General features: G+C 40.0%; 1 protein-coding gene across 14 annotated transcripts in view; it reads right to left on the bottom strand.

The window, feature by feature from the left end:
• Positions 1-20,941, bottom strand: part of LOC140733465 (doublecortin domain-containing protein 2) — a 155,666-nt gene that overhangs the window by 45,250 nt on the left and 89,475 nt on the right. For all 14 annotated transcript variants that reach the window (XM_073056841.1, XM_073056840.1, XM_073056830.1 and 11 more), the window contains one exon: positions 15,719-15,773. In XM_073056841.1, the coding sequence (XP_072912942.1) occupies positions 15,719-15,773 (55 nt within the window). The remainder of the gene's footprint in view (positions 1-15,718; positions 15,774-20,941) is intronic.

The raw sequence follows: 20,941 nt of genomic DNA, 5'->3' as shown, positions 1-20,941 counted from the left end.
ATCTTAATCTTCTCTAACTAGCCCATAATTTCACCCTATAAAGAGAGATGTGGATATATCCCAGACCATTATAGGCACAGTCCTCGCCACCACTGATAGAATCTACATAAGGTTCTGCTGTATCCATCACCAAGGAACAGCATTTCCCAGCTAATACCCTCTTGTTACTGCTACCATTGGGTAGGAGGTACAGGAGCTTGAAGTTCCACAAATATCTGGTAATTGAGCTGACCAGCACAACCTTAATCTTAACTCAGCTATAGAACTCCACAGACCAGCCCTTGCACTACCATGGACTATTTCTAATTGTGTTTTTTAATTTGATGTCTTGTTTTGCAGCCTTTTTCTTCATTAGCTTGTAGAGTTTGTTTATGTTCTGTGTGTTATCTGAATGATATGCTGTTGGAAATCAGAAGCCAGTTTTCATTGCGCTTGTACCTCAGCAACTTGACTTGCTCAGATTTCATTTGTTCCACCCATTGCCCACCTCCATTTTCCCTGCCAGCTAGATAAATTGAATATATTTTCTTTTTCTCTCAGCTCTGTAAATTTAACTGTTAATCTTTGCATAGATGCTGTCTGGCTTGCTGAATTATTTCAGTATTTTCTGTTTTGTTTTCACAATTCCAGCATCTGCAGTGTTTTTTTAAATTTTCTTATCTTATTGTACAACAGCTTATTTTCCCACAAGAGTTTCTGCAGATGCTGGAAATCCAGGGTAACACATACAAAAATGCTGGAGGAACTCAACAGTCAGGCAGCATCTATGTAAAAGAATAGACAGTCAAGGTTTGGACCAAGACCATTCATCATGACTCTATCAGTTTACTTTACCATTGTAGAAATCCAACTAAAGGTTTTTCTTTAATGAAAGAAAATTTAAACCACATTTTAAGGGTAGGTTTACTGTGTCCTTTAATTGTTTACAAAGTTTTGTGAAATTAGTTTTACTTTTGGATTTTTTGCTTCATGTTATTAAGTTGTATTAAATAATAAATTGCTAGTACAATTCCCCAAAGCAGGAATCAAGCAAAGCCTTTGTTATGGGCTATTAAGCTTGGCAAACCTATCTGAAATTATCAACTACAACAGGTTCTTACAGTTTAAAACAATACTTTGCTGTCAGATTTTGTTTTCAAGTTGTCTAGAGGTCCCTCATGTGGTTTGATCTCTTGATGCTTCGCTGTAGTGAAAGCTCACACTGTTAATGTACCCTGACTAATTTAGAGGTAAAGTACAGACTATTTGCATTACAATCATGCTTTTAAGTAGATGCATGATTTAATTTATAATTACATAACATTGCCATAACTTTTGAAAAGCAATGAGACAAGAAGTTATACGCTAAAGGTATTGCATTCATTGCAATAGGTGTGATAATGTGTTTAAAAATTATAAGGTATCTTAAAAATAAATAAAAGATGTTTCCCTTTATATCAGAATTGGTAAAGCAAGAAGGAGCATGACTATTGATTCAGATTCATTAGATGTAGGATCCTTGGCTGTATTCTCAATAGATTTTGAAATGTTATAACCATGCTGGATACTCGGGCAATGACTGCTCTGATTCTACCAGTTCTACTGGAACAACAGCAGAGTATGGGATGCTCTTTCTACCTCTTACATTTAATTTGTTTCATCTTGTATTCATATACTGTATACACAAACAAATAAATTATAGCACCATGGAATTAGAAAAGTCTTAAAATATTGTGGTCCTTGGTGATAAACTTTACTGAAATGAAAATGTTCTTTGGTAATTCCCAAACCTGCTTCTAGCATTCATCATCACCTGATGCAGAGTGGGTCTGATATCACCATGCATTTTACAAATGTTGCTACAATGGGAGTGTTATTTTGCCCGCAATTGTTTCCCCATTCACTGTTATTCTATTTGTCTCTCTGAGTTCAGCAATCACTTGCTTGTCTGATATACATATGCTTTTATTCTGCACAACTTTTGTGGTGGCTTAGCAAACAAGCCAATGTCTGACATAAATACATTGCATACAAATGTCTTGTTTATAATGTTTAAAGTAATTCACAGGATTCCTTGGGAATAAACAGTAATAATATTTGAGGGGAAAATTGTGATGCGGTAACGACAAAAGAATCACAAGAATGCTTTAAATACGTCATGATATCCTGATACTATGTATGTGATCTCCACATATAATCAATTATTTTGGACCCAGTCCCTATAAGTAAGTGCAGATGTTATTCTGGCAATGGGATTAAGGAGGAGCTAAAAGGGGGTATGTGGCCCACTCTATACCCAGTTAAGGGTGTAACTGGAGCAAAAGATTTTAACTGTTCTTCTTCAGGGGATGCTGTGAAATCTCTATTGGTTTTCATTATCCATCATGAGGTTTTACATCAATTATTAATTGCTCAGCTTTAGGATGTTAGAAATTTATTTCATTTTAATGTTGAGCATTTTTTTTTCAATAAGATGTGGAATATTAGAAGACCTGGGAATGGAGAATGTTTCCATTTAATGCATCTTTTGCTGCAGGAAAAAAAAATCCAATCCAGAAGTAATTTTTAGCCTTCAAATAAAAGCCACCATAGGACAAACATGACACCTCCCTTGCCAGTAACCAGGAAATGTGTAAGAGTCTGATTATGTGGTATCAATCAGTGTCCTATTACATTTCTGGATTAGAATTACCCTAAAACTCATTACTTTGCAGCCACTTGATAGATGAAATTTTTATTTAAGGCTGATTTTAAATCCAAATTTTAGGAGTGAAAACAACCAATGAATAGTATCAACTTTCCCTCAATATATAGTTAGCTTTGTACAGTAATTGGAAGTGGGAATCTGCCCATGTATGAAATTGCAATGTGGCAGAGTTAATATCAGTGCAAATGATTCCACAAAGTATGTGGTCAAACTATACATAGTTATTAAACTAAACACTCCAATTCATCTTTTTGTGAAAAGAAATGACTACTGCCAACTAAAGGCATCATGCTTTACTCTTAATTAGAACCAATTCTTTCCTCAGAGACTACTTATTTGATATTTTTTGCATGTCCAATCTAATTATTCATTAAAGTGGAAAGAAAGGTATAATGTCTAAACTGTGACATATTTCCTTGCTGTTGCTGATTGATGGTATGACGTTTTATTGAGAAATATTGGCTACCTGCAGTATCAATTATGCTTCGTAGAAAGCATTGGCAATTATGAAATGTCATGGCCTATCCATCATTCACGGATTCTTTCGGTTTTGTTTTCAGTTTGCAGACTAACTCAGCAAACTTCAAGTAACTGAGTAAATTTTTGATAAAATAAAAAGAAACTGGTAAAATGGAAAGATTTTAGCATAAAATGTGCTGGTATAAAAGTTGATGTCTTTTTCTAAAATGTTTATCAAAGAGAATTAGTTCAATTCTCCATGCAAATTTTTTAAACTTTCAATTAACCAACTTTTTTGCTGAAGGGGATTGATGGGGTTGCTCATAGTATTGATAAACTGAATTAACCCCTCATTGCTATTTGAAACTGAGAAAATATGAAGATGCTCAGCCCTTGACTGAAGTCAGCCTGACTATGCGTTTGATAGTTGTGAGGTCCAAAATACACTGCATCAAAGATAGAAAAGCAATAAAGTTTCAGCCTTAGTGATTAAATAGTAAAGGAACTGCATTACAAAATTAATTGAAAGCTTCTAATTACTAAGTATATTTGTCCCTTCAAGCCACTGAATCATTAAATCTGCCTGGAATGCTGAGGAGCTATTAAAATAACTTATGGGAACTGGAAAGTTGTTTCAACTGCTCAAGCAGCATAAACAAATTTTTTAAAAAACTCTGATTTGAACAGGGCAGCATTGGAAATAATGGCTGAGGAGTTTTGACAGATATGTGATTGGCACATATAAAACGATAATGGAAATTTACCTTTAACCCAATGACAAGACATATGGAAACTAAACATATTAGTATTCTAACAGTGTAACAAGTTTGTGAGTGTTGATAATGCAATTTATAGCATATTCAATTGTTTGAACACACATTCTAAAAGGGAGGATACAAAACTGTTCCAGTTAATCTCAAATGTACTTTCATAAGGGTACCCTAGTCCAAGTATAGTCTACAGATGAAGTAAACCAGAAACTTATGGGAGAGTTAGACATGCAAACATATCCAAACTTTTTGTTTTAATTTATCTACAATATTTGATTGGGCAATATTATCCAGTATATACAGTTAAAGAGATAAAGCTATTACTTCCTTTCACACAGTCAATTGATTTGAATGCAACTACAGCATCAAACTTAACACAAAGTACACTGCAGATGCTGTGGTCAAATCAACACATACAAACAAGCTGGAGGAACTCAGCAGGTCGGGCAGTATCTGTTGAAACGAGCATCAAACTTATAACCATACAACAATTACAGCATGGAAACAGGCCATCTTGGCCCTTCTAGTCCGTGCCGAACTTTTACTCTCACCTAGTCCCACCTACCTGCACTCAGCCCATAACCCTCCATTCCTTTCCTGTCCATTTACCCATCCATTTTTTTAAATGACTTGCATGGTCTGTATGCTTTATACACTAAATGGCCACATTATTAGCTACACCTACCTGATAACGCAAATATCTAATAACATTAGATTAGATTCGATTCAACTTTATTGTCATTGTGCTGAGTACAGATACAAAGCCAATGAAATATTATTAGCATCCAACCAGAAGTGCAAAAGAATGTTATTTACAAAATAACTGCAAATAAAATGTAAGTGCTACAGCATACAGATATAAAAGTCCTGAGACAGTACAATATGGGTGGAATACTGCTTAGCGTTGTGATGTGAGGTTCAGCAGGGTCACAGCCTCAGGGAAGAAGCTCTTCCTGTGCCTGCTGGTGCGGGAGCGGAGGTTCCTGTGGTGCCTACCGGATGGGAGGAGAGTAAAAAGTCCATGGTTAGGGTGAGATGCATCCTTGATAATGCTTTTTGCACTGCCCAGGCAAGCGTTTATGGTAGATATTCTCAATGGTGGGCAACTGGGTGCCAATAATCCGCTGGGCAGTTTTCACCACACACTGGAGTGCTTTGCAATCCGATACAAGACAACTGCCATACCACACTGAGATGCAGTTGGTGAGTATGCTCTCAGTGGTACAGCGATAAAAGTCCATCAGTATCCTGGGACAGAGGTGAGCTTTCTTGATGCTTTGCAGGAAATAAAGGCACTGTTGCACCTTTTTGATCAAGACGGAGGAGTTCAGGAACCAGGTGAGATCATGGGAAATGTGGACACCAAGGAATTTGAAGCTTGATACACGCTCTACTACAGCTCCGTTGATGTAGGTGGGGATGTGTGTGTGGCTCCTAGCATGCCTGAAATCCACAATGATCTCCTTGGTCTTCTGGGCGTTAAGGGCCAGGTTGTTGTCGGCACACCACGCGGCCAGGTGCTGGACCTCGTCCCTGTAGGCCATCTCATCATCCCCTCTGATCAGCCCAATCACCGTGGTGTCATCTGTGAACTGGATTATGGAGTTAAAACCTTGTACAGGAATGCAGTCATAGGTGAAAAGGGAGTATAGAAGAGGGCTCAGCACACGGCCTTGAGATATGCAGGTATTCAGAGTGAGAATGGAGGAGGAGAGGTTGTCTAACTTAACAGATTGGGGTCTGTTAGTCAGAAAGTCCAAGGTCCAATTGCAGAGGGATGAGCTGATACCAAGCTGGTGAAGTTTGGTGATCAGCTTGGAGGGGATCACAGTATTGAAGGCCAACCTAAAGTCAATGAACAGCATTCTGATGTAAGAGTTGGGGTCGTCCAGGTGGGTCAGGGCAGACTGAAGTGCCATGGAGATGGCGTCCTCTGTTGACCTGTTGGTGCGATAGGCAAATTGATGGGGGTCCAGGGTAGTGGGCAGACAGGATTTCAGATGTGATAGAACCAGTCTCTCAAACCACTTTGCAATGATGGGGGTGAGTGTAACTGGACAGAAGTCATTCAGGCTTGTGGCTGTGGAATGCTTCGGCACTGGCATGATGGTGGCAATAAACCAATCATGTAGCAGAACGCAATGAATAAAAGCATGCAGACATGATCAAGAGCTTTGCTCGTTCAGATCAAACAACAGAACTGGGAAGAAACATCATCTAAGTAAGTCACTTGGTCAATGGAATGATTATTGGTGCCAGATGGGGTGGTTTGAGTATCACAGAAACTGATGATCTCCTGTGTTCACTCAACCATAAGAGATGGGAGTAGAATTAAGCTATTTGGCCCATTGAATCTGCTCCAATATTCTAGCATGGCTGATTTATTATCCCTCTCAACCGCATTATGCTGCCTTCTCCCCAAAATCTTTGATGCCCTGACTAATCAGGAACCTATAACCTCCACTTTAAATATATTCAAAGATTTGGCCTCCACAGCTGTCCATAACAATAAATTCCATAGAATCACTGCCCTCCAACCAAAGAAATTCTTCCTCAACTCCATTCTAAATGGAAATCCCTCTATTCGGGGGCTGTGGCCACTGGTCTTACACTCGCCTACTATAGGAAACATCCACTCTATCTAGGCCTTTCAATATTCGATAGATTTCATTGAGATCCCCCCCCCCCCCCATACTTCTAGACTCCAGCAAGTACAGGCCCAGAGCTACCAAACACTCCTCATATGTTAACCCTTTCATTTGTGGAATCATTCTCATGAACCTTTTCTGGAACCTTTTCTCCAGCGGGTTCAACCACAAGCTGCTGTAAAAAGCCATTTCATGGTATTCTTCAAATTACCTCTCTTGGGATCCAGCACCAAACTGATATTCCCAATTTATCTGCAAATTGAAATCCCCTATGACTATCATAACATTGTCCTTACTACGTGGCTTTTCAATCTTCTGTTGTAATTTATATCTTGGCTACTGTTCAAAGGTCTGTATATAACTGCCATCAGGATCATTTTACAATTGCAATTTCTTAACTCTACCCACAAGGATCCTACATAATTTAGAAAATGTGTAGCTCGGATGGTTGATGGATTCTACATCTTTTGACCCTACAGTACGACCCTACTGATTTGGTTTTATTTTTTACCAATAGGGTCACCCCAGCCCCTCTGCCTACCTGCCTCTAGATCTCTACAGTTTTTCAAAGAATGGTGTGGGAAACAATAAACATACAGTGAGCGGCAGTTCTATGGGTGAAAATGCCTTGTAAATAAGAGAGGTCAGAGGGCAATGGTTTAAGCCGACAAGAAAGCAACCATATCTCAAATAGCCACACATTACAACACTGATGTGCAGAAGAGCATTTCTGAATGCATGTCAAACCTTAAAACAGATGGGCTATAGCAGCAGAAGACCACAAATATACAGAAATACAATCAGTGGCCACTTTATTAGATATCTCCTGTATCTAATAAACTGGCCATTGAGTGTATATTACATTGGTGGAGTACAATGTCAGCTTCAGGTAAGATATGTTGGGAGAAATAATAAAGCAGGAAAAAAATCAAATACAGTACTAAAGCTTTTTTCTTATTTCAAACCAATACATTTTCCCCTATTTTGTATAGTTTCATTGCAAATTGCTATGTTCACAATCATGATTGAAAATACCAATGTAAACTTGTCACCCTGTTACTACACTCACCCATCGTGGCTGCACCAAATTGTGAATTAGGCTGTAAATACACTGTGAAATATGTCCTTTGAATACTTTATGCAGAATATGTGTGGACTACAGAACTAGGAATACATGGAATTTAAAAAATGAGCTGCTGGAAGAACTCAGTGTGTCCCAGCAGCTTCTGTAGTGAGTAATGGACAGATGACAGTTCAGTCCATATGAAGGGCCCCAATCCATAATGTTAACTGTGTATTTCACTCTGCAAATGCCTCCCGACCTGTGAGTGAATCGAGTAGCATGTTGCTTGCTTCAGATTCCAGCATCTGCAGTCTCTTATGTCAAGCTGGAAGGATTTATCTTATGCTATGACACACAAGAACATAAAAAAACAAGAGCAGGAATAGACTAACTGGCTCCTCAAGTCTGCTGCTCCACATTTTATAGTTTCATCGGTGATCTAACATCAGCCTTGCCCCACTTTCCTGTCTTCCCCGCAATACTTGATGCACACCTGCTCCAAAATGGTCCTACCTCAGCCTTGAATATTTCTATTGCCAAGAGACTAGGCACATTTCCACATTTTTATCTGTAAATCCTTCTTTCAAATATTTGTATCAATTTCTGTTGAAGTTATACCCTCTAGGAAGTTGAATTGGGCACTTCCCGTCACAATTTTATGCATGTGATGATGACATCAACATGTGTAACTTATTTGAATTATTTAATGACAGAAATGGGATCAAAAGCAACAGATGACCTTTATAAATAACTCACAATGAAACACTCAGCACACAGTCAGTGCATTAAAAATACCAATTGCTTGTCAAACAATAGCGTCCTCAGCTTTCCTGAGTGGAGAATGCCAAAGGTGCACCATACTCTAAAGAAGAAATTTAACCTCTTCTTCATCTTAAATGAGCAAACCTTCATTCTAAATTATCCTCTTTTAGTATGAGATTCATAGGTGGAAAGGGGCCCTCATCATCACACCAGCCTAATTCCATCCAAATTTAATAAGGTCTACTATTACTCTTTTGAAATTCACAGAATACATGTCCAATACATTCATAAGATAAACCCCCCCCCCCCCATCCTAGAATCAGGATCAATATAATTTTTGAACTGCCTCCAATGCAAGTTCATCCTCCTTTTCATAAAAGTAGACAACCTTCCTTCTGTTTCAACAGCATTATGTAGTCTCCTACCAATTAAACAATTTTCTGCTTTCTGTAGATAACCTCACATTTCCGCACATTATACTCTAACTAGACAGTAGATAATAGAAGGTGTTCTATCTCTTGCTTGAATCATTTGTCATAGAGTTGCAGTTTCTCTCTCTGCTTCTCCACATCTGCTTTCTCCTCTTCCCTTCTCTGCTTTTCCTTCCATTCTCTAACTTCCTTTGGATTCTTCTCCATCTTTTGGCAATGATGTTGTGACTGGAAAGAAAGCCAAGTCATTAAGCTTTTTTTCCCCATTACCTCACTCAAGTATGCAATTAACCCTTCACTTCACTCTCCTATTGGCTCCTGGAACATCATCATCTGGCTACACAGTCCACTTGGAGGTTACACAGAGGCATAGCTAGTAGAGCGCTGCCTCATGTCTCCAGAAACTCAGATTCACTCCTGATTTCTGGTGCTGGCCGTGTGGAATTGGCATGGTTTGCTTGTGATTTCCTCAAGAGCGCTTTGGTTTCCTCTCACATCCTGGAGACATGTAGATTAATTTGCCACAATAAGTTATCCTTAGTGTCTGAGTGAGTAGTAAAATGTGGGGACAATAAAATGGGATTAGTGTACAATTACTGTAAATGGGTGCTTGATGGTCATGTGGTCTCACAAAGCCAAAGGGCTTGATTCCCTGCTGACCAGTTCAATCGGAATTTGGATCCTCCATCACCAATCCCGACAAGTGATAAGAAATATTTAACACTGTTCTGTCATCTCTGTTCTATCTACCAAGTAAATAGCATTTTTCATACCCTAAGAGATTCTAGAATAAATTGAACATTTGTATGAAATGCAGCATGTACCCAAAAGCATATAACATTATTTGAGACAGAATTGAATTCTGTATGTGTTTAAAATTTTACATAGACTATAAAATTTTGACTGAGAGAGACTTTTTTTTTTCCTTGAAGCAGAGGAGCCTGAAGGGGGACCTACAGAGGCATACAAAATTATGAGTGGCCTTTCACTAAAATCAGAGGGCATATGTTTACGGTAAGGAGTGAGAGGTATGGAGGGGATCTAGTGAACATTTTTTTTTTCACTTGCAGAGTAGTTGGAATTTGGAACATATTCTCTGAGAAGATGGTGGAGGCAGATACAATATCTAAACAAGCACCTGAATTGCCAAAACACAGAAGGCTGCAGAGCAAGTGCAGCTGAATGGGATTTGTATAGATGGGTGTTTGTGCTTAATGTGGACATTCTGCAACAAAGAAAATCTTTCTGTGATAAGGGACTCTATCATAAATGGAACTCCCTTGCTCTTTTTAAATCATTTGCAATCTCCTAAATGGCACTTCAGTTTAACATGAATTCCAAAGTTGTGCTTCTAACAATATAGTACTTTCTAGTTTACACAATATTCTGGAGTGGGATTTGACCTGTGCACAAGGCCAAGGCATAGCTGTTACCATTAGGTCAGCTGTCACAACAAACTAAAGGAGAAAAATGGCTTACCACTTCCAATCCTATTAAAAACATTGTATCTGCCAATTAAAATTACAGTTCTCTGCAACCCTTTTGATTCATTTATAAAGCACTTTCTAAACTAATTATAGCCTGTGAAGGATTAACTTCATTGTCTATTAATTACTGAGATCTGCCAAATAGAACTTACCTTGCTTTATAAGCGTAATCTATTTGCCGTATGTTACTGTTTAAAATAAACAGCTTCATATGCTTGAATACGTTGGCAAGCTGCACATTTATACTCCTCTTAAATGTTAAGAGAAGAAGTGGGATGGGGATTTGGAAAATCTGTTTAAGGAGTGCAGTAGTGAAGTTACAATCAGATCAATCATGATCTCATCAAATGGTGGAGCAGATTCAAGGGGCCAAGTGGCCTAATTCATTATTCTCAAGAGTACATTCATGTGAAAAAGCCGTATCAAAGGAGGCCAGAAGGACACCTATCATGACTGATACAGCAGAGTTGGGAATGCAAACCAGCTGAAAATATTCAAGGATGAAATCAATAGATTATCAGACTCTCTGGGTATCAGAATATACAGGGGATAGGACAGCAGAGTGGACTTGGGCTCAGGATATTCCAAGGTATTGATTTTCGGAGCAGAGGAGGTACATGGCATACTTATTTAATCTCTTCCAAACTTCCATTCCTCTAACAGAATCTCTCTGTCAGCCAGATAGACAGTTGTTCATTGCTCCCTCATTTGAGAATGTCTCTTCCACTTCTGCAGGCAAGTATTCCAGATTGAACCATGGCAAAACGGAAGATTTCCTGGTAGAGGACTCAAGGCATTCTGATGGCACCACAGCTTGAAGCCCAGAAAGGAGGCAAGTAAATCATCTCTTGCACATCAGTGGTTCATTGGTGCCCCTGGGGGAAAAGGAAGCATCTGTTTCTTTCCAGCACACATGCCTGTCTAATCTTATTGTAGGCTTTTGCTTGTACCTGTCATACACTCTCTCAGATGGGACCACATCCAAAGACCCCTGTCAAGGTAGATCCTTTGGTGCCAGACACGCCTAGTCAATTTCAGGCTCTCGTCCTAATCCACAAATCCATCTTGGCTCCTCTTAGACAAAGGTCTGCATTCAATTATGAGCATTTTGACAGCTCTCAATGGCACCATCCCCTGTGAAGCTGGATTATAGTCAGAAAATGGGTAGCGAGCGTACCTGGAGCTTAAGCAGTTTTATCTCCCAAAAGCCATTACAGCTGTTGGTCTAGAAACAGTGTGTTGGCCTAGAAGCAGTGAGGTGCTGTTGTGTATTCAAGTTTTGTCACAGGAAGAGATTACCAGCTGGACGAAGAAAAACATACATCAGCATTTTTAACGCTTCCTTGTAAAGTGAAAAATCCCCTCTGATTTGATGGGAATTCCTGGTCCACGAATGGTCATGATGGCATTGAGGACGGAGTCTTTTCATTCCAAGTCCATAAATACCACCTCCCAAACTCTCGTCCTCCCATCCCAACAAGAACCTTCTGCATCACCTATCTGTCTGCATTCCCATATTAGCCTCATCAGCCATGTCAGAACTCGCACAACACAGAGGAAGTCATTCTGTACCCCAAGGGACCACCTAAGAAGAGAAGTCATTGAAAAGCAGCTAACAAGTTAAAATAAAGAATTCAGATCTGCTTTAAAAAGGAGATCTAATGAGATTTAATGGAGCAATGAAATAGCTAAAACATGTCACAATGATTATAAATTTCCTTCTGGTGTGCTTCAATTTTGGCACAGAATATTCAGGGAAACAACTTAAGTACCACTTTTGTCATTTTCCCAAAATTTCCAAAGTACATCCTCTTATATTAAAGCAAGAGCACCCCTGTGGATATTTACCCTCATTATCTCTGTGTTATAGATATGATAGCCTGCTAACATGCTAGATAATTTGCTGATTTTCATTGATTTGACACTGTTTCCATATTCATTCAACTATTAATTTGTGGACTGTGCCCAGTTAGCCAGGAATGCTGCCATTCCTGTGTATTTGTTTTTCCAAAATTTAATTCTATATAACAACCAGTTCTCTTTTACTAAATCATACGTATAGAGTCTGTAAGAAAAAAAAAGCACCTGCTGCAGTGACCAGATCGGAATGTGCTTTTTTACTTTCATATTATCAAATAGTAATAGAATTGTCAAAGGTGCAAGAGAAGATGTAAAAAGTTTATACCCAATTTATGTTGGTACAATAATAAGCAAAAATTAAACTGGCTGAGATATTTCTTTGCCTTAAGCAAAAAATTCAAGATGGCCTAATCAATGTCTTTGGAAATAATTACGGGATTTGAAATGGTAAACCTGGTGCAGCTTCCTCCTACATGGAGTCATGGAGTCTAGACCCAGGAACCACATGCGTTATGGATCTGGAGCTCGACGCACTCAGGGCCATCCGGGAGGCTGAAAACTTCATAGCTGAGACTTTTACTGAGGTAGTCACACCCGGAGTGCAGGCTTCAGCTCAAAAGTTCAAAGTAAATTTATTATCAAAGTACATACATGTCACCATATACAACCCTGAGATTCATTTTCATACTTGATAAATCAATAGTAGAATAATAACCACAATAGAATCAATGAAAGATCACACCAACTGGGTGTAAGACCACATGAACAAGGCGAGATCCATCTTCAGATAGTACATGGGTGACCACCAGGGGAAGTAAGGGGAGTAAGCAGTCAGTGCAAGGTTTCCCTGTGGCCATTCTCCTCAGCAACAAGTATACTGCTTTGGATAACTGGATACTGCTGGGAGTGATGAAGCATCCAAGTCAGTGGCACTGTGGCTAGCCCTGAGGCTCAGAAGAAAGGGTAAATTCAAACAGAGCAATAGTGATAGGAGACTCGATAACTAGGGGGACAGACAGCATATTCTGTGGCCATGAAAGAGAAGCCAGATTGGTGTGTTGCTTCCCAGGTGCTAGGATTCAAGATATCTCAGAGTAGCTACAGAATATTCTCAAGAGGAAGGGTGATCAGCCAGAGGTCATGGTACATATCAGCTCCAGTGACACAGGAAGAAAGGGGGAAGGGGTCCTGCGCTGTGAGTATAGGGAATTCAGGAGGATGCTGAAGATCAGGACATCTGAGGTACCGATCCCTGGATTACACCCAGATCTATGTGCTAGTCAAGGATGACAGTACAGATAAATAAATGGTTGAGGAAGTGGTGCAGGGTCACGGTTTCTAAGAAAGGCAGTTTATAGAATGCCTACGAGATGGATTTTTAGAGCAGCTTGTGGTTGAACCCATTAGGGGAAAGACAATTCCAGATCTGATGTTGTGCAATAAACCAGATTTGATTAGAGAGCTTAAAGTTGAGGAACCCTGAGGAAGCAGTGATCATAATATGAAAGAATTCACCCTGCTGTTTGAGAGGGAGAAGATAAAGTCAGATGTATCAGAATTACAGTGGAATGAAGAAAATTACAGAGGCATGAGAGAGGAGCTGGTTGGAAAGGCACACCAAGTTGATTGGAAGGGCTCACTAGCAGGGATGATGGCAGAACAGCAATGGCTGGAGTTTCTGAAGCAATTTAGAAGGTGCAGGATGGATACATCTCAAAGATGAAGAAGTATTCTAAAGGGAGATTGAGGCAACCGTAGTTGACAAGGGAAGTCAAAGACAGCAGAAAAGCAAAAGATAGGGCATATAATGTAGCAAAAATTAGTGGGAGGTTAAAGGATTAAAAGGCAGAAGGCAACTAAAAAAAATAAGAACAGAAAAGACTAAATATAAAGGTAAGCTCAAAGAGAATACCAGAAGTTATTTCAGATATTTAAAGAATAAAAGAGATTTGACAGTCAATATTGGACTGTTAGATACAAAGCTGGAGAAGTAATAATAGGGGACAAAGAAATGATGGACAAAATCAGTAAGTATTTTGCATCAGACTTCATTATAGAAGACACTACCAGTATGCCAAAAAATACAAAAGTGTCACGGGCAGAAGTGAGTGTAGTTGCTATTACCTAGAAGGTGCTTGGGATGCCGAAAGGTCTGAAGGTAGACAGGTCATCTGGACCATGTGGACTACACCCTAGGGTTCTGAAAGAGGTAGCTGAAGAGATTGTAGAGGCATTAGTAATGATCTTTCAAGAATCACTAGATTCTGGAATGGTGTTGGAGGATTAGAAAACTGCAAATGTCACTCCACTTTTTAAGAAGGGTGGGAGGCAGAAAAAAGGAAATTATAGGCTAATTAACTTGATTTCAGTGATTGGGAAGGTGTTGGAGTCATGATTAAGAATGATGTTTCAGGGTATTTGGAGACACATGACAAAGTAGGCCAAAGTCAGTATGTTTCCTTAAGAGAAAATTTTGCCTGACAAATCTGTTGGGATTCTTTGAGGAAATAACAGGAAGATAGACCAAAGAGAGTCAGTTGATGTTCTTTACTTGGACTTCCAGAAGAGCTTTGACACGGTACCACATATGAGCTTAACCAAATAATAGCCCATGGTATTACAAGAAGGATACTAGCATGGATTGGAGATTGGCTGTCTAGCAAGAGGCCAAGTGTCAGAATAAAGAGGGCCTATTCTGGTTGGCTGCAGGTGACTAGTGGTGTTCTGCGGGGTTTGGTAATTAACCTCTTATTTTCACATTAATTGATGATGGAATTGATGGCAACGTGGCCAAGCTTGCGGATGACAGGTGGAGGATCAGGTGGTGTTGTGGAAGCTGTGAGTATGCAGACAGATTGGGAGAATGGGCACAAAGAAGTGCAGACGTGCAAACAGACTTGGGGATCCTTGTGCAGGCTTCCCTAAAGGTTAACTTGCTGGTTAAAGAAATGACCAATAAATACAGACAGAAAAGTACTGTTTAACTCAGATTGATTGATAGTTTTACAGTACTTTCAATTCACATGGCTTAAAGATGTTTATTTTAAAGTAGTTCATTCACTTTCTTTCACAACTTTACCAAGACATATTAGTGCCCTTTTGTACTTTAACAATGGAGAATTTGAGAAAAGTCTGTGCAAAGTATTTGTGGAATTATTTTAATTTTGTGAATTATAGTTATGTCATCTAAAATAAACATTATCTAACTGAATTTATAACTTTAGTAGTTATTGTTCAGTAGACATGCTCTAAACAACATGGCAAAGTTTTCCACATTTAAATTAATTTCAGTTTCATAACTGATTTAATTTCATTTTAAACAGTATTAATTACTAATGTCTATGTGGGGTCATAAATGGATTAATAGAAAAATCTGTTCATCATTTTGAAACACTTTAAAGGATTACAAATATGTTAACTCTTTTGACCCATCTCATTTTAAATCATTGCAGAAATAATAGATTTATGAAACTGAGTTATTGCAGTAAACTCTAGCCTAACTGTATAAAATAAATTTAATTATGACAGAGCAAAGATAACGTAACACAATACCTTTCCTCTGGTCTTTTGGCCTCTTCGGATTGGAGGAAGCAGATCAGAATGAAATCTGTAAGGAAATGAAAAACTATCTGCAGCCATTGTCATAAAAAGGGGTCAGAATCTATTGTCTTGACACTTCATTTCCATGTTCACAATTCATCTTATGCATTAATTTAGGAACTATTTCAAATTCTTCACCTTTATTCTATAACATTCTGCAAGTCATTACATTTGATAAATATCAAATTAAGTGCATATATTGTAAATGCCAAGCTTGTCAAAATAAATTAAAGAAAACTATCAAACTGATAGTTTTATGAAGCTGCCATGATAAAGTTTTACAAGATTGGTCAGTTATTAAGATGTAAAATTATAAAGAAATTAACAATGACTGACTTTATTAAATCTACTGACTCACAGCTGTCTTGACTACACCTTAGTTGTAAAATTGCCATTCCTTTTTCCCAGTTCCTCCATCTCTGCCACATGTGTTCCCAGGATGAGGCTTTCCTTTCCTGAACATCAGAGGTATTGTTCTTCCCTTTTAAAACTTTTTTTTAGAGATACAGCATGGTAACAAGCCCTCCTGGCCCAGCGAGCCCACACTGCCCACTTACACCCATATGACCAATGAATCTATTAACCCATACGTATTTCAGAAATCTGAATACCCTGAGGAAACCCACGTGGTCACGGGGAGAAGGTAAAAGCTTCCTATAGACAGTAGCGGGAATTGAGCCCAGATCATTGGTGCTGTAAAGCAATGTTTTTAACCATTAGGCTCCTGTGCTGCCCATGCAGCATCAATATTAGAGGAAGAGAAATGCCGTTCTTTGAAAGGAATTTCCCTTCCTCTACCACTGATGCTGCCCTCACCCATATCCCCTCCATTTCCCAGACCTGCCCTCACCTCTGCCGCCTTAAGAGGGATAGTTCTTTTTATCCTTACCTACAACTCCACGAGTCTTCGCAAGCAGCACATCATTCTCTAAAGGTTATGTCATATTCAGTGGGATCCTACACCAAACACATCTTTACCTTCCTGTCACTCTCTGCTTTCTGCAGGGATCACTCTCTCCATGATTCTCATGTCGCACTCCACCGTTCTCCTTCCTGGAACAAGTGCTACACCTGCCCATTCACCTCCTCCCTTACCACTTGCTATTCAGACCCCCAAATAGTACTTCCAGGTCAAGCAACACTTTACCTGCAAGTCTGTTAGGATCATCTACTGTACCCAGTGTTCCCAGTTTAGCCTCCTCAAAATTGTTGAGACCTGGTGTAGATTGGAAGATCACTATGTCGAGCACCTTCGCTCCATCAGCAACAGGGAAGAATTCCCAGTGGCTAATCACTGTAATTCCACTCCCCATTACCATTCTAACACGGTGTTCCATGGCTTCCTCTACTGCCATGATGAGGCCACTCTCAGGAAGGAGGAGTAACACCTCATATTCCACTTGGGTGGTGTCCAACCTGACAGCATGAACTTCAATTTCTCCATCTTCCAGTAATTTCTCCTCTCTCCCCCTTCTCACCTTTTCCCATTCCCTACTCTGACTCCCTCTTACCCCTTCTCTTCTTCTCATCTGCCTATCGCCTCCCTCTGCTTCCCTTCCTCCTATGAACCACTCTCCTCTCCTATCTTGCTCAGCGTTTTAATTTTTCCACCTATCTTCTCTTCTCCCACCTGCTCACTTCAACTCACCCACCTACCTTCTCTCTCACCTGGCTTTATCTATCACCTTCCAGATTGTACTCCTTCTCCTGCCCCTACCTTCTTATTCTCAATTACTCCCCTTTCTTTTCCAATCCAGATGAAGGGTCTTGTCCCAAATGCCAAAATTTATTCTTCTCCATAGATGCTGCCTGACCTACTGCGTTTCTCCAGCATTCTGGATTTTCAACATCTGCAGAATCTCCTGTGTTTACTGAAACCTGCTTCACTATCACCCAGTCTCACCAACTTACTATCATCATCGAACTTGCTAATCACACTACGAGATTTCAACATAGGCACCCCACTACTCACAGGGTATTGGTCGGAGAATCAAACTTCATACACAAGTTTGCTGACCACACCACAGTGTGGGCAGGATCAAAGGGGTGATGAATCGGCATACAGGAAGGAGATTGAAAACTTGGCTGAGTGGTGTAATAACAACAACCTCCCACTCAATGTCAATTACCAAGGAATTGATTGTAGACTTCAGGAGAGGGAAACCAGAGGTCCATGAATTTCTCAAGGGCCAGTAATCATCGGAGGATCAGAGGTAGAAAGGATCAGTAACTTTAAGTTCCTATGTCACTATCTCAGAGGATCTTGCCTGGACCCATCATATAAATAATATTGCAAAGAAAGTACAACAGCATCTCTACTTGCTCAGGAGTCTGGGGAGGTTTGGCATGTCATCGAAAACCTTCACAAACTTCTAGAGATGTGTGGTGGAAAATGTTCTGACTGGCTCCATTATGGTCTGGTATGGGGGCTCAGAATTCCCTTCAGTAACTGCCCTACAGTCAGGCTCACCAGCCTATAGTTCCCTGGCCTGTTCTTGGTACTATTCTTGAACAATGGAACACCATGAACCACCCTCCAGTTTTCTGAAACTTAGCCAATGGCTAACAACAAAGCCAATATTTCCACAAGGACCTTCGCTGGCCTCCCAGAAGATCCAGGGGTGGAATGGTCAGGTCCTGAGATGTGCCAATCGTAATGTGCTTCAAGGCTGCAAACATCGCCTTCCACATAAATTTCATGTGATCCAAGACTTTACTACTAATTACACACATTTCTTTGGCATCCATGATATTCTCCTTGGCACCAAGGAAAAATATACCTGCGACTCCACACAAAGGCAGTGCTGGTGGTCTTTAAGAGGACCTAGTATACAGTAGATCAAAGATTTCTCACATTCTCTTTGTAATCAACAGAACCTTAATAAACATTTCTCTTTCTTCTCCTCAGTCTTAATCACAATCCCCTCTAAAACCTCCCAAATAGACTGAGCTTCTCTTTCTTTCTTCCTCTGTGAAGCAGTTGCCCATATTTCTCTTAGTTAAGGATATTGTGAGAGAATGTTTCTTCCCTGCTATCAGAGATAGTAGGTGAGGCAATATTACATGAGCCCACCTTGGACGTTCTCTCTTTTCCCCTCTTCCATTGGACAGAAGAAACAAAAGCCTGGCTCAAGGACAGCTTCTATTCCACTTTATAAACCTGTGAATGATCCCCTTGTATAACAAGACCTCACAATCTACCTTGCCGTGGCCCCTGCACCTTATTGTCTGCTTGCAGTGCTTTTCCTCTGTAACTATAACCCAATAATCTGCATTCCATTATTGCTTTTCCCTTGTACTCCCTCAATGTACTGATGTAATGAAATGACTTGTATAGATGGCATGCAGATTTTCTCAATGTTACTTGGTGTGTGTGTGACAGTAATAAACCAGTTTAGCAATACGGGCCAGGATGCCCACCCACTTGTCAAGATTCCATCAGCAATGCTTATGGGTGATTCCTGGTGCTTGGTGGAAGCCAATCCCAGGTTCTGGGGCTCCTCAGAACGGTAACCTTGGCCCAAGCATGTTCACCTGCTTCATCAGTAATCTTAATTTCACAAAATGGAACGTACCCTAACAATTGCACAATGAATTCCAAACTTTATTCCTAGGAAAATAAGGCAGTCCATGCCTGTCTGCAGCAAGATCAACACAATATCTAAGTGGCAGCCAAGTAATTATCAGACAAATAAATTATCATTCCTGTGTAAATACTTCACTTTGCTCAACCATTGCTGTTCCAGCTGCTACCATCCGGGAAATGGTACTGCACCATAAAAGCCATGGCCAACAAACTCCGGGACACCTTCTTCCAACAGGGCATCTGACTGATTAATTCATGCTGATACAAATGTATTTCTGTTACATTGACTGTCCTGTCATACATACTATTTATTATAAATTATTATAAATTGCACATGGCACATTTAAATGGAGACATAACGTAAAGACTTTTACTCATGTATATGAAAGATGTAAATAATAAAGTCAATTCAATTCAACCATTCAAATGATTTTCCACTATTGATTGTCTCATTAGCAACATCCTGAAGGCCACCAATATGCAGAAAATTAATTGCAAATGACATATAAATGCCATTGGGGCTGGAGCAGGTTAGAAACTGGCTAGTATCATTCTCTTTCTCTCTCTCAGTCTTAGTCCCCTCCTGGATTCGCTACCCATAATCTCAAGCCATGATCGTGAAGGGATAATCTTCACGTTGGTTGTTGGGTTTTCCTGGAACAACACACAGCAGATCCATTATCATCCACAGCAGCTGAGACTGCTTGACAAGCTGCTCATCACCTTGTGTATCCAGTCCTTTTCCCAGCAGTATTCAGTGGTTGAAAGGAACTAGTATATACTGCTTGTACTGTGGCACATTGCTTCAACCACATGTCCCAAACGGGGCACTGAACACTGAGAAAGACCAGGACAAGTGATGCAAGGAGTCAATAATATTTTTCCCTCACCTTCCATCCACTCTTCTATTCCCACTCTAACCTCTTACCTGTTCTCACCTGCCTATCACCTCACCCTGGAGCCCCTCATCATTCCCTTTCTCATCTGTACCACTCTCCTCCCCTACCAGATCCTTCCTCTCCAACTTTTCTGTCCTCGCCATGATGTTCAACTCCTGCTAAGCGAATCTGAGGCTTTGAGGCCTAGACCTCACCTATACAAGCATGTATAGATTAGTAAAAACACAACCAGACAAATATATATGTATATGGACCAGACCTTCAGCCCATTCAATTAAACCTTCAATCGCCACAACTACACTACGCCGCCCTGGTACAGCACAATGGCTCAGACACCTCTCCTCCAATGGCTGAAAAGTAGGCGACCCTGCAGCTTGAGGCCTGAGTCCATTGAGTGTGCTAATAGTTCTGCAGTCGGCCACAACAGAGCTTGACTTCTGCTGAGCTAAACTTTGGGAGGGCAGCTCTGACTCTGATCTGGACATCGTGCCACACCAACCCCCGTGAAACGCAACGGCTTTGTCCCCTCAATCTGGAGGGCTGCAAGCAGGTGACACTGCGGCTTGCAATCATTAGGCGTACGTTTAAGTAGAATGGTAGCACCTTTTGGTGACTCCGTAGAAGCTGCTGCCACCATTTGCACCACCATCTTAATGGAACATTTTGTGTGTGTTTCTCTAAATCAAACTC

This window comes from Hemitrygon akajei, chromosome 9 (assembly GCF_048418815.1).
Source record: "Hemitrygon akajei chromosome 9, sHemAka1.3, whole genome shotgun sequence".
NCBI classification, from domain to species: Eukaryota; Metazoa; Chordata; class Chondrichthyes; order Myliobatiformes; family Dasyatidae; genus Hemitrygon; species Hemitrygon akajei.
The sequence above is the reverse complement of the archived record's forward strand: the minus strand, read 5'-3'. Positions and strand labels throughout refer to the sequence as shown.